We start from the raw sequence: 14,187 nt of genomic DNA, 5'->3' as shown, positions 1-14,187 counted from the left end.
TATGGACAATCCTATTCACTAAGACAGAGCGTGCATTCTAAATAGGATGATCTTATTAAGAAGACAATGAATGCCTTTTAATAGGATTTTCTTATCAAGAGAAGAGCATGTCTTTTTAATAAGATTTTCTTAGTAAGAAAAATCCTATCAAATGGCGCTCCTTGTCTACCGTAGTACGTGACCAGGGTTAGAATCTGCACGACTTGAAGAACCGGATGTTCTGCATCCTTTTAATAGCAACCTGCGTTTGTGACATGGTCGCCATTTTAAAAAACGTCTGCTAAATAAACCAACAAAAATATCGTCAACAAAATAACACATTCAGGACTCATTCAATGAAGACGTTGTACAATTCCTTCGTCAAAATGTTTGTCTTACTAGCGACCTACGGCTTGTTTACATGCTAGGCGGGTTATGTGTGGTCCTTTTGTTTTATCATGCTATCCCTTTGGCCTTGAAATCTTGTATATTCATGAAAGAAAGTCGCAACAAATATGTGATCCCGAACGAATTTGAATCTCTGAATTTTGAAATCAAAGTTCTTAACTTGTTGATAGTGTCATGATATAGAGTATATAACCGGGGACATGAAGAGAGAAAAATTGACGTACCTGCTTTTGTGAAGGTCTTCGCAGTACTGACGTCAATGGGTGTGTTCATAGATAATTTCGGGGCAAAGTTGAGAGATGTATATGTGCCGTCCAATGAAAACACACCCAACTTGTGCTTTGTCATTGTGATAATTATACATCGTCATGGCATGTTCAAAATATAATGACACACCCTTTAAGCTATTCACATTTCTTATCGCTTGTTGAAAAGAACTTAAAAACTTGATCCTAAATATAGGCAGATTCCATTTTTATTTGAGGTGATAATATTTACAGTGTATAACTAGGTCAATACACCAAATAATAATTAGATACAGTGTATTAGAAAATTTAGCATAAACAATAGTTACGAAGTACATATACAGACTTATATTTTATATGCAGGATGAATGTATTTGTATTTAGTTTTGTGTGTTGAAAGTTGTAGAAGACCTTACAATATTCCCTGTGCTTTCGTCTTGTCTATATACATCATTTATGACTGTACTAACCAACTTAGGCAACTGTTACAGTACTGTGTTTAGTGAGAGGGTTGGTACAGAAAGTATCCCGTTTACGCTTATTAACCAACTTATGGGTGACCCAAATTGACCGAACTAGTAATAGATAAAGCATTTGATAGCTAAGTCTTACCATTATTTTAGTTTAGTTTAGTTTATTTATTTATTTATTCATTCGCGCATATATAAACATAAGAACAATAATGAAATAATCGAAAATATTTAAAAGAAACGTGCCGGAGGAGAAAAGAAGCCCAGAGGGCTTATAAGAAATTCTCCTCCATTAACTCAACAAATATCTAAAAGTTCTATACAATTGTAATATGATAAGTAACGAACAAAGGTATAAAGGTATATTTTGAACTTCAAACCCACTAACAGTTTACTACTTTTTAATACACGTTTATAAATGGTCAACTAACTACAATATGGGAGTGGGACGAGCTTATACGCAGTTACACCAACCTTCTGTTGAGCACTAAAAAGTTGCATGTAGAGATCATCGATTCCGCTAGGAGGCGTACGTGATTAAGAAAAGTCGCACGCAGGCATCTCGTTAACGTTTAATCACGGCTATGCAAATATGCCAACCACATATATGACACGTTGCGTTGTGTTCAACCCCAAATAGCCACAGTTAAATGTCCTTTTGCAAACTTTCTTATAGTTTGTACACAAGTAACATGTCCTTGTAGATCGATTAATCAAAGATAAGACAACATCGCGATGAGTCCGAAAATGACGACAACACAGAGCAGAACGTCACGCCCAAACATCCTGACGTCATCTCTGGAGTGTCTCTCACAGCACCACATCCTCACCAGCTCTGCTGACGTCACTACCAGGTACACCACATCTGACACCATTAACGCACTGTCCCTATACACCTGGTGGAACTCCCCCCTCCTCAACAACACGTTGTGGACGAACTGGTCTTTCCCTGCTGCTAGGACGTGAAACGCTGCAATACCAGCGGTGGCCAGAAGGAGGCGTGGGGAAAGAGCTACCGCCTGGTCAAGCTGTTTCAGTACGAGTACCGTAGACATCAGTTCTGATGACGTAAACACCAACTGATGCCACCACTGTTCGTAGAAATCGTCGTTGTAGTACCCGATAAAAACCCACCACGAGTAGTAGTGTGAGTGAATCACTGCCAAGAGGAGGACGAACATTGACGGTCTAATCTTGCTTCTCAGAGCGACGCGAATGACGTAAGTGACGCATTCGTACGTCAACAGCACGGCAGCGACCGTCAGCGTCCACATCTTCAGCGTCTGTGGCGTGACGTTAAAGTAGATGTGCTTGTAGTGGCCGACGCCCATCTGGTAGGTTCCCTTAAAGATGGTGTCCCAACATTCGCATGTACATTTCTTTCTGTTAACGGGAGGTTTTGCCGGCCAGACGTAGCGAAGGAGGACCCCAAAGTGAGCATAGTTGATCAACACTAGAAACAGTAGAGAGACAAGGAAACCGACCAACCTAGCGCTCCAACGTGAAGCTAACCTAGTCGACATTGTCATACTTGCAGTTGACGTATTCTGCACGGCTAGATGCTGGTCCGTTTCAGCTAGTAGGACGTTATGGGACGGCGACAGCAGCGAAGTGAGACTCTAGCGCTATAGCGTCTACACCAATCAGATCTAGAGCCTAGCATTTTGGTGTGTAGCCATGGGAACGTAATTAGGGGTGAACCTGTTGAACGACCCGTCCCAGGTGTAGGGTTATGAGGTCAAATGTCATGGGAGAACAGACAAGTAGTAGCATTTTGGTAGTCATGGCAGCAAGCCTGGCAGGAACAGACAATCCTGGTCACCCAGAAGGTCATGTGAGAGAGGGTTAGACAACTTTGTGGTTTGGCTAGGGTCTTTGCACGCAAAGAAAGAACTACCACACAACACAGAAATTTCTTCACCAATTAATCGTATCTTTAATGTATATACGATAATGTTATGTATACTTCCAAAAGTCGTCCGTTGTTTTCACCAAGCGGTCGTCAAATCGTCACGTCAGCTAGCAGGCGAAATGGCAGTCAGAGAAGTCAGTCGTGTTTGCACGTCGGTAACCAAAGTGATGAACAAGCAGCCAATACTGGACAAGTGCTAGAGAAAAACCGGTATACAACTTTGTGCTCAGTGTCAGGTCAGAGGCCATCTTGTAGACAATTAGTCTGCACTTATAGCAAAACCACTGTCGTGTCCCAGGCCACACGTAACGAAATTTGATTATCTCGAAAACAAATTAAAGAGAAGCAAAAATGGAGTCGTCTGATCTGCGTACAATTCCGCGATCTAATGTGAGGATTTAAAAGAACTATATCACTCTGCACACTTTACGTGACCTTCCTGATCACTTTGACATCATGCACATAACAAACAAACGAGCCCAAAATGTAACCTCTTACCTAATAACCACCTAGCTATACAGAGGAACTGTTGCTGTATAGAGTCATATTAACATGCACTGTTCCTATACAGAGCCATGTTCACTTGCACTGCTACTATATAGAGTCACGTTCACTTGCACTGTCACTTCACAGTCATGATCCCTTGTACCGTTACTATATAGACTAAAGTCATGTTCTCCTGCACTGTTGCTATAGTCATGTACACTTGCACTGTTGTTATATAGTTATTTTTTACTTCCACTGTTGCGATAAAAAGTCATGTTCACTTGTGCTGTTGCTATACAGTGCCATGTTCACTTGCACTGTTGCTATACAAAGTCATGTTCACTTCCAGTTTTGCTATAAATAGTCATGTTTACTTGTACATTTACCATACAAAGTCATGTTCTCTTGCACTGCTACTATACAGAGCTATGCTTACTCGCACTGTATTAATACAGAGTAATGATAACTTGCACTGTTGCTCAATAGAGTCGTCATGTTTACTTGACTGATGCTGTCCAGTCATGTTCACGTGCACATGTCTTTGATGCTGATTTATCATCACCATCCCTGTCTTTGATGCTGATTGGTTATCATCATCCTTGTCCTTGGTTCTGATTGGCCATCACCATCCCTGTCCTTGGTGCTGATTGGTTATCTTAATTCTTGTGTTGATGCTGATTGGTCATCATCGTCCCCGTCTTTGTTACTGATTGGTCACTCGCATCCCCATCCTTGGTGCTGATTAGTCATCTCCACTCCTGTCTCGGTCCTGGTGCCCTTGGTCCATCATCATCCTTGTCCTGGGTGCTTATTGGCCATCACCATCCCTGTCCTTGGTGCTGATTGGTTATCATACTCCTTGTGCTTATTCGCCATCGCCAATCAAACTAAAGTTGACAACTTATACGATATTCTACAAACAAAAATTGACCATCACTTCCCTTACAAAACGTTTACCAAACATAACAGTGACAAAGCATGGATGACCCCGCAGATCAAGTCTGCAATTAGAAGACGACAAAAAGCCTTTCAGTCAGGAAACATGGTCTTGTACAAAAATATCAGAAATCGGGTAATTCGCCTATGTTCAAAAGCTAAAAAACGCCATTATGTCTCCAGAGTTAAATCGCTAAAGAAAGATAACCCAGCTAAATGGCACTATAGTTTGCGTAAGATCCTAAATTCAGGTAGATCATCTGTTTCCATTCGTCTCCCAGACAACGCCCACTTACATGACGAAGACATTGCTGAGCTAGTCAATAGTCACTTCTCATCAATAGTGAACGAATTGCCCCGTTTAGATCTTGCCTCCTTACCCTCATACCTACCATCTCCTTCTAGGCCACCACGTATATTTCCATGGGAGGTCTATGAAACGTTAAGACGCCTCAACCCTAATAAAAGCAACGGTCCAGACAACTTGCCCCCTAGAATTGTCAAACAGTATGCGGCCGAATTTAGCGATGTCCTCACTCATATTTTTAACTCCTCTTTAGAGGAAGGCTACATTCCAAAACAATGGAAACAGGCAGTCATCACTCCGATTCCTAAAAAGTCGCCAGCCTCACTTGATAATCTACGGCCCATCTCTCTAACCTCAGTTCTCATCAAAGCATTTGAATCGTTTGTCACGAAATGGGTTCTCCAGGACGTGGCCAATGTACTGGATCCCAACCAGTTTGGTTGTAGGAAAAGAATTTCCACCGTCCACTACTTAACTGCTATGGTGAATTCGATCCTCCTCGGTGCCGAAACCCCTAAAAGTATCCAAACAATCCTCTTGACAGATTTTAGTAAAGCCTTCGACAGAATCAACCATACCACTCTAATAAATAAAATGCTACAATACGGCGTGCGCACTTCAATTTTGCCATGGCTCTGCAATTTTCTCAGCAACCGTTTACAGTGCGTCCGCTACAATGGCATAACCTCAAATTGGAAAGATATTTCGTGCGGCGTCCCCCAGGGGACAAAATTAGGCCCCATCCTTTTTTTGATTTATATAAATGATGCCCTCAGCGAAGACGTTTTAGACCGTTATAAATTTGTCGACGATTTATCAGTTTGTGAAAGTAGAATGTTCTATCAACCCAGTCTTATACAAACATCCCTCGATAAATTGAATAGCTGGGCCTCAAAAAATGACATGATACTTCACGGTGAAAAATGCAAGTTATTGATGATTTCGTTTATGAGAGACTGCCCCCTACCCCCCGAAATTTCACTTAATAATACGTCCCTGGAATACACTGAAACAGCACGCATACTTGGCCTATGGTTCTCTCATGACCTAAGTTGGGGAAAACATGTTGACATCATTACACAAAAGGCAAGCTCACGACTTTTTTGGCTAAAGAAATTAAAACGTTTTGGACTACCCATACAAGATCTTCTCGAATTTTACCAAGGGTACATTCGGCCCACTTTAGAATACGCCGCACCAGTCTGGAGCCCTAGTATCACTGCACAACAATCCATGAAGGTCGAGAGAATACAAAAACGAGCCCTGAGAATTATCCTCGGCCCCCAATATATATGTTATAACGAAGCCCTAACACTTTTATGTCTTCCCTCCTTGGAAAACAGGAGGAAAAACCTTAGCCTTCGGTTTGCCAAATCCTTACTTCGAAATCCTACCTTCAGGAGTTGGTTACCCCCAACCCGATCTGACATCCACGCTAGAAATCTAAAAGGCGCCCACCAACTTTGTATCCCTTTGGCAAAAACAAATCGCTATAAAAACAGTCCCATTCCATACTTTACACATCTATTGAATACACACACCTGATAAAATCTCCCGACGTTTATTCATTTAGTTTACAGTTTGATGTTAGACATTGTTTCATCTTTTATCATTTGTTGTCAAGAATTTTTGTATTTGTTTTCTTATGCCTCGTACAATACGTTATCCTTTTCTTGTTTCTAGATTTTTAATAGCACTAGTTGTTTGAATTTAAGTTAGATTTGTTAAATGTAATACGCCTAATGTACGCAATTCAGCATCCTTCTCTGAGGACGCTGCCATGTACTTCAGCGATGTATGAATGATCGAATCAATAAACTTACTATATATAATTCTGCCTTAACTTATAACCCATTATCCACCATTATATACATCACTGGATATTGATGACGAAGACCTTTACTGTACCTTTTATACCATATGGCTAGATAAATCAAAACACAGTAAACATATACAAGATAGTGTGGGTACTGTAATACATATATGGGTTTTCTCGTTTCTATGTAATGACGGAAGTGTAACAACATTTTTTGATAGAGAATGTGCTCAAAAGCATAAGAACGTTGTATTGTTAATATTGAATAATTGTATTACGTGGGGCAACATAGTTTGTATATGTCTATGAAGCGCATCTCTCTCTTGGCTGTCTTCATTACTTCACTGTACCTGACTATTTGCCATGGACGTTGTTCCAACTTGTCTTTGCTCGTGCCCTTGTGTTGTCATAGGTTCTCCATCTCTGTGTTGTTGTTTACCAAGGTTCTTTCGACACATCATTTCTCGTATGTAGAACCCAAACCTTTCTCCAAGCAGAGCATATAGGAACGGGTTCGTCACCGCATTGATGACTTGCAGTACGAAACAAACCCGCAAGGCGAGTGCCAGAACTGTGATGTTGCTGCCTGAAACGGCCACTAAACCTACGATATGTGATGGAGACCACGATATTACATAGGCTACCACAACGGCAGTCACCATCCTAGTTACACGGCCGTGGGACCTGGCTTCACTCCTTGCCCTAGCGGGTATATCACCACGCTGTTTTAAGGCCTTGAATAAGAGTACGTAAAAGATGACTGTAACCAGCAATGGGACTGCAAACATTACTATGAAACTGTAAAGTTTTGCTGCAAGCGTGCGATTTCTCAGGTCCGCAGATCTCACGTCTTGTTGGTCCCCTGGTAGCATCACAAACACGTAAAACAGGATGCTTACGAGAATCGAACCCACCCAAAACCCAACGATTGTAAGCGAGCCGCGTTTCATAGAACTCCGCTGGACGTGACGTATCGGGTTCGAAACAGCTTGGTAACGTTCGATACTCATCGTCATCAGACACAGCGCGCCAACAAGAGTGCAAGTGTCGTAGCTAACAAACGATACATGCGCCAACCAACCATTGAAACCATCGAGCCAAAACACCATCCACGACAAAGGGATCGCCACTGCGCAGAAGACAAAGTCTGACAACGCAAGGCTAAACACAAAGATGTTTGGATACGTTCTCATCTTCGGTTTCCTCAGTAAGATGTAAATGACGAGAGCGTTGGCTACAGCGCCCATGGCTGCTAGAATCAGGTGAATCACAGTGTACCATGTGGGTGCGTCCAGTGTGTCGATAAGATCGTATCGTGTAACTGTCTCGTTGACAGTCACCTTGGGAAGAGGGATCACCGGATATGACGCCATCTTTCCTCACCGTTGTTGTCGTTTCGGTGACGCTTGTGTTGTTTTTTTGGTTCATAGACAGAATAACTCAAGAAGCTGTCAACGGATCTGTATAATATCTGACATATGAATAATGTACAAAATTTAAGGACAAGTTTGGTTATTGGCCCCTAGCGGCTTTCTATGGTACTGCAGGAGGACTTCCGCTTTTGATATCTTTGTTGTTGTTGTAGTGGTGGTGGTTGACTTCTTTCTCCTTTCTTTAGCTCACTTTCCAGAATTCTTTTTCTCAGCCTGGTTATCAGCTTTGCCGTCTCAAATTGCAAACCTGGAAGGCGAATTAGAAGTGCATATATTGTTGGATTGGTACATGGTTAGATCCAATTTTTTCAGCAAGGATGTTAGAAAATAACAAATATTGTTGACCTCAAATTAAACAGACTCTGTTAATGATATACAATCAAGTTGTTTTTTTTTTCAAAATAAATATTTCAAATACTTGACATATATTCAAACTTTTGGAAGTTTTAGATATAGAGAAAACACAAGTAAAATTATACAGTAAGACGCTTCAAAACGAACCTAAAACTACGGTACACAACTAATAACAATTACCTACCAACGTTTCGGTGGTCCTGCTACTAGTGCCTTCCTCGGGGCAATGAAGACTAGTTCTACTTCCCACCGCTAGGTGTCGCTGCAGTGAAAAGATTGTGGCCTCAAACGTTACTGACAGTCCTCATGCGAACACGAATAATGAATTCGACAGGTTGTGATAAAGCTTATCTTTGCTCTAAATGATCACAGTTTATTTTGGTCAAAAATCTTCCCGTTGATGTATAGACAACGCTGTTCACCAAGACAGAGCGGGCATTCTAAATAGGATGATCTTATTAAGAAGACAATGAGCCTTTTAATAGGATTTTCTTATTAAGAGAAGAGCATGTCTCTTTAATAAGGTTATCTTATTAACAAATTAAAAATCCTATCAAAAGGCGCGTCCTGTCTACCGTAGTACGTGACCAGGGTTAGAATTTGCACGACTTGAAGAACCGGATGTTCTGCCTCCTTTTAATAGCAACCTGCGTTTGTGACATGGTTGCCATTTTTAAAAACGTCTGCTAAATCAACCAACAAAAATATCGTCAACAAAATATCACATTCAGGACTCATTCAATGAATACGTTGTACAATTCCTTCGTCAGAAATTTAGATCTTACTAGAGACCTACGGCTTGTTTACATGCTAGGTGAGTTAGGTGTGGTCCTTTTGGTGACCTTACGTACCCCTTAGGCCTTTAAATCTTGAATATTCATGAAAGAAAGTCGCAACAAATATGTGATCCAGAACGAATTTGAATCTCTGAATTTTGAAATCAAAGTTGTTAACTTGTTTATAGTGTCATGATATAGAGTATATAACCGGGGACATGAAGAGAGAAAAAATTGACGTACCTGCTTTTGTGAAGGTCTTCGCAGTACTGACGTCAAAGGGTGTGTACATAGATAATTGAGGGGCAAAGGTGAGGGATATATATGTGCCGTCCAATGAAAACACACCCAACTTGTGCTTTGTCATTGTGGTAATTATGCATCGTCATGGCTTCTTCAAAATATAATGATAAACCCTTTAAGCTATTCGCATTTATTTCCGCTGGTTGGAAAGAAATTTAAAAAACTCGATTCTATCTATAGGCAAATTCAATTTTATTTGAGGATATCATCTACAGAAGAAACTTATGTTTAAGATATTTATCGTTATAGATCATTTTCACACAACAGTGTCAACGGCAAAATAGCCGCCGATGGAACACAACACTTTTGATAAAAAAACTTCCCAAGTCGGCCAACTTTGGTAGGGGGGCAATTTTTCATGGCATGGTACCTCTACGCGGAATTGCCCCACCTCCCCTCCCACGGCATAAACGTATGTTCCAGACAGATATACGGGCATTCAGAAAGTATATTGAATTTCTCATATATACACGACTTGTTTGCTATTCCGCTCGATGATTCATGTGATGGAGTTCGGCTGTGCTTTTCATGGTTTGCTTTCTATGATTACACTTATTGCCTCATTGTTGGATAAGAGGCCGAAACGAAAAGTATATTCAGTACAAAAGAAATGCTTTTCTTTGTAAATAGCAGCGAGTTTTCAGATTTTTTTTGTACAAATAACATAGCATTAATCATTGCGATCCATGTTTTCTTTTTTCTTTTTCATGTTCACTTACACTGTTCCTATGCAGAGTCATGTTCACTTGCACTGTTACTTTATAGAGCCATGTACACTTGAAATGCTGCTATAGTCATGTTCACTTGCACTGTTCTATACACAGTCTTGTTTTATATACTTGCACTGTTACTATATGGAGTCATGTTCATTCCAGTTTTGCTATATATAGTCATGTTCACTTGTACATTTGCTATGCTCATTTACACTGCTTCCATATAGAGTCATGTTTACTTTCACCGTTGCTATATAAAAATTAATTAAAGTCATGTTTACTTGCACTGTTGCTCTATAGAGTGATCATGTTAACTTACTGTCCAGATGTTCACGTGCACTGACTTTGATGCTGATTTATCATCACCACCCCTGTCTTTGGTGCTGATCAGCCACCATCGTCCTTGTTCTTTGATCTTATTGGCCATCACAAACCTGTCCTTGCTACTGATTGGTTATAAGTCTTGTCCTTGGTGCTTATTGTCCATCACAAACCTGTCCTTGCTGCTGATTGGTTATAAGTCTTGTCCTTGGTGCTTATTGGCCATCACTATCCCTGTCTTTGGTGCTGATTGGTCGTCACCATCCTTGTCCTTGTTGCTTATTGGCGATCACCAACCTGTCCTTGGTACTGATTGGTTATCATAAGTCTTGTCCTTGGTGCTGATTAGGCATCCCGTCTTTGTTACTGATTGGTCCATCGCATCCCTATTCTTGGTGCTGATTGGTCATCTCCACTCCTGCCTCGGTCCTGGTGCACTCGGCCCATCATTACTTTTGTCCTTGGTGCTTATTAGTCATCGCCAGTGGTTCCTCGGTTATAACCCTTTATCCACCATTATATACTTAACTGAATATTGACGACGAAGACCTTTACTGTACTAGACTGTACTTTTTACACCGTATGGCTAGATACATAAAAAATAATACAATATATACAAAGCTAGTGTGAGTACTGTAATTAATATTTGGTTCTTCTCGTTTCTTTATAATTACAGGAGTGTAACAATAATTATTTTTTTGATAGAGGTTAACGTTATGCCTAAATGCATCAGAATTTTGAAATTGTCAATATTGCATAATTGTATTAAGTGGGGCAAGATAGTTTGTATCTATCTATGAAGCGCATCTCTCTCTTGGCTGTCTTCATTACTTCACAGTGCCTGACTGTCTGCCATGGAAGTTGTTCCACCTTGTCTTTGTTCATGTCCTTGTGTTGTCGTAGGTTCTCCATCCCTGTGCTGTTGTTTGCCAAGGTTCTTTCTGCACATCATCTCTCGTATGTAGAACCCAAACTTTTCTCCAAGCAGAGCATATAGGAACGGGTTCGTCACCGCATTGATGACTTGCAGTACGAAACAAAACCGCAAGCCGAGTGCTAGAGCTGTGATGTTGTAGGGACTTCCCGAGACGGTTACTAAGCCTAAGACATGTCCGGGAGACCACGATACGACATAGGCTACCACAACGGCAGTCACCATCCTAGTCACACGGTCATGGGACCTGGCTTCGCTCCTTGCCCTAGCGGGTATATCACCATGCTGTTTTGAAGCCTTGAATAAGAGTATGTAAAAGATGACTGTAACCAGCATTGGAACTGCAAACATTACTATGAAAGTTTTGCTGCAAGCGTGCGATTTCTCAGGTCAGCAGATCTCACGTCTTGGCGATTTCCTGGTTCCATCACAAAGACATAAAAGAGGATGCTTACGAGAATCGAACCGACCCAAAACCCGGCGATCGCAAGCAAGCCGCGTTTCACAGACTGACACCGCTGGACGTGACGTATCGGGTTCGAAACAGCTTGGTAACGTTCGATACTCATAGTCATTAGACACAGAGCGCTAACAAGCGTACAAGTGTCGTAGCTAACAGACGATAAATGCGCCAACCAACCATGGAAATTTTCGAGCCAGAACACCATCCATGACAACGGGATCGCCACTGCGCAGAAGACAAAGTCTGACAACGCAAGGCTGAACACAAAGATGTTTGGATACGTTCTCATCTTCGGTTTCCTCAGTAAGATGTAAATGACCAGAGCGTTGGCTATAGCGCCGATGGCTGATAGAATCAAATGAATCACTGTGTACCATTTGGGTGCGTCCAGTGTTTCGATAAGCGCATATCGTGTAACTGTCTCATTGACATCAACAACTTCGGGGAGAGGGATCACCGGAAATGACGCCATCTTTCCTCAACGTCGCTGTCGTGCAGTTTGTGGTTTTGCTGGTTGATAGACAGAATAAGTCAAGAAGCTGTGGATGGATCTGTACGGTATTTGGTATGTAAATTATGCACACACTTGAATGAAAAGTTTGGTTATAGGCCCCTAGCGGCTTTCTATGGTACTGCAGACGGACTTCCGCTTTTGATATTTTTGGTGTTGTTGTTGTTGTTGTTGTCGAATGTTTATGTACGTACTTCTCTCTCCTTTCTTTGGTTCACTTTTCTGGATTTTTTTTGTCAGTTTGGGTATCAGCGTCGCCGTCTCAAAATGCAAACCTGGAAGGCGAATTAAAAGATTTGTGGTAAAGAAAGTTCACACATATTTTGTGAAGAAGACTAGATGACTATTGCAGAAGCTTTCAAGGGAGGTCCGAAATATGAAATTATGTACATATCCCTATACCTTAAATCACACAATCAGTTACATGCCGTTAAATTGTTGTTTTTCAAAGGTCTTTTATTAATAAGATACTTTACATAAATAATTACAAATAAATAAATAATTTCAACCTTTGGAAAATGTACAGAACATCTTGGTGAAGTCTTACATCAAATGAAAAATATGGCATCATTTTACACAACCAATTGCAATTACCTACTTACGTTTTGGGTAGTCCGTCTGCTATCTTCTTCAAGGCAATACTGCAATGCTGCTTCCCACTGCTAGGTGACGCTGTAGTAAAAAGAATGTGGCCCCAAACAGAAGTCGTCATTCAAATGACAGAATTTGACGATTTGGAAGGAATAAAGCTTCTCTTTGATCTAAATGAGCAGACCAAGTTTATTTTGGAAAAATAAAAATAAACTTTCCGTTGATGTATGGACAATCCTATTCACCAAGACAGAGCGTGCATTCTAAATAGGATGATCTTATTAAGAAGACAATGAATGCCTTTTAATAGGATTTTCTTATCAAGAGAAGAGCATGTCTTTTTAATAAGATTTTCTTATTAGGAAAAATCCTATCAAATGGCGCTCCTTGTCTACCGTAGTACGTGACCATGGTTAGAATCTGCACGACTTGAAAAACCGGATGTTCTGCATCATTTTAATAGCAACCTGCGTTTGTGACATAGTCGCCATTTTTAAAACACTTCTGCTAAATCAAATAAACAAATATATGTCGACAAAATACTACATTCAGGACGTATTCAATGACGACGTTGTACAATTCCTTCGTCAGAAATGTGTGTCTTACTAGAGACATACGGCTTGTTTACATGCTAGGTGAGTTAGGTGTGGTCTTTTTGGTGACCTTGCTATCCCTTAGACCTTTAAATCTTGTATATTCATGAAAGAAAGTCAAAACAAAATGCACGATCCTGCGCGAAATTGAATCTCTGTTTCAATTCCAAAACCAAACATGTTAACGTGTTGATAGTGTCATGATATAGAGTTTATAACTGAGGACGCGAAGAGAGAAAAAAAATTACGTACCTGCTTTTGTGAAGGTCTCCGCAGTACTGACGTCAATGGGTGTGTACATAGATAATTTAGGGGCAAAGTTGAGGGATGTATATGTGCCGTCCAATGAAAACACACCCAACTTGTGCTTTGTCATTATGGTAATTATGCATCGTCATGGCGTGTTCAAGATATAATCACAACCCTTTAAGCTATTCACATTTCCCACCGCTGGTTGGAAAGAAGTTTAAAAACTTGATTCTATGTATAGGCAAATTCAATTTTATTTGAGGATATCATCTATACATTGTACCCCCCCCCCCCACACGCACTCACCCTCACCTACAGAAGAAACTTATGTTTCAGATATTTATCGTTATAAATCATTTCACACAACGGTGGAATAGTCGCCGATGG

The 14,187-nt window shown here is 40.7% G+C and overlaps 3 protein-coding genes across 5 annotated transcripts in view; 1 reads left to right on the top strand and 2 right to left on the bottom strand.

The window, feature by feature from the left end:
• Positions 1–1,815: 1,815 nt before the first annotated feature.
• Positions 1,816–2,625, bottom strand: LOC136422195 (uncharacterized). The gene has a single exon (XM_066409840.1). It carries the CDS (start codon positions 2,623–2,625, stop codon positions 1,816–1,818), a length of 810 nt encoding a protein of 269 aa, XP_066265937.1.
• Positions 2,626–3,060: 435 nt separating this feature from the next.
• LOC136421999 (two pore channel protein 2-like) overlaps positions 3,061–14,187 on the top strand; it is a 32,081-nt gene continuing 20,954 nt past the window's right edge. The window contains exon 1 of the mRNA XM_066409598.1: positions 3,061–3,319. Coding sequence (XP_066265695.1) covers positions 3,061–3,319 — 259 coding nt within the window. The remainder of the gene's footprint in view (positions 3,320–14,187) is intronic.
• Positions 6,580–14,033, bottom strand: LOC136422001 (somatostatin receptor type 2-like). 3 transcript variants are annotated; one of them, XM_066409606.1, is made up of 3 exons: positions 13,804–14,033; positions 8,531–8,608; positions 6,580–8,239 (listed from the first exon to the last, which is right to left on the bottom strand). In XM_066409606.1, exon 3 carries the CDS (start codon positions 7,930–7,932, stop codon positions 6,901–6,903), a length of 1,032 nt encoding a protein of 343 aa, XP_066265703.1. In that variant the 5' UTR covers positions 7,933–8,239; positions 8,531–8,608; positions 13,804–14,033; the 3' UTR covers positions 6,580–6,900. The 3 variants fall into 3 exon arrangements, with proteins under 3 accessions (XP_066265703.1, XP_066265702.1, XP_066265701.1); XM_066409605.1 differs by lacking the exon at positions 13,804–14,033 and adding an exon at positions 9,366–9,419; XM_066409604.1 differs by lacking the exon at positions 13,804–14,033 and having other exon boundaries at positions 8,531–8,877.

This window comes from Branchiostoma lanceolatum, chromosome 16, assembly GCF_035083965.1.
Source record: "Branchiostoma lanceolatum isolate klBraLanc5 chromosome 16, klBraLanc5.hap2, whole genome shotgun sequence".
Classification (NCBI taxonomy): Eukaryota; Metazoa; Chordata; class Leptocardii; order Amphioxiformes; family Branchiostomatidae; genus Branchiostoma; species Branchiostoma lanceolatum.
This window is presented reverse-complemented; position numbering and strand designations above follow the sequence as displayed.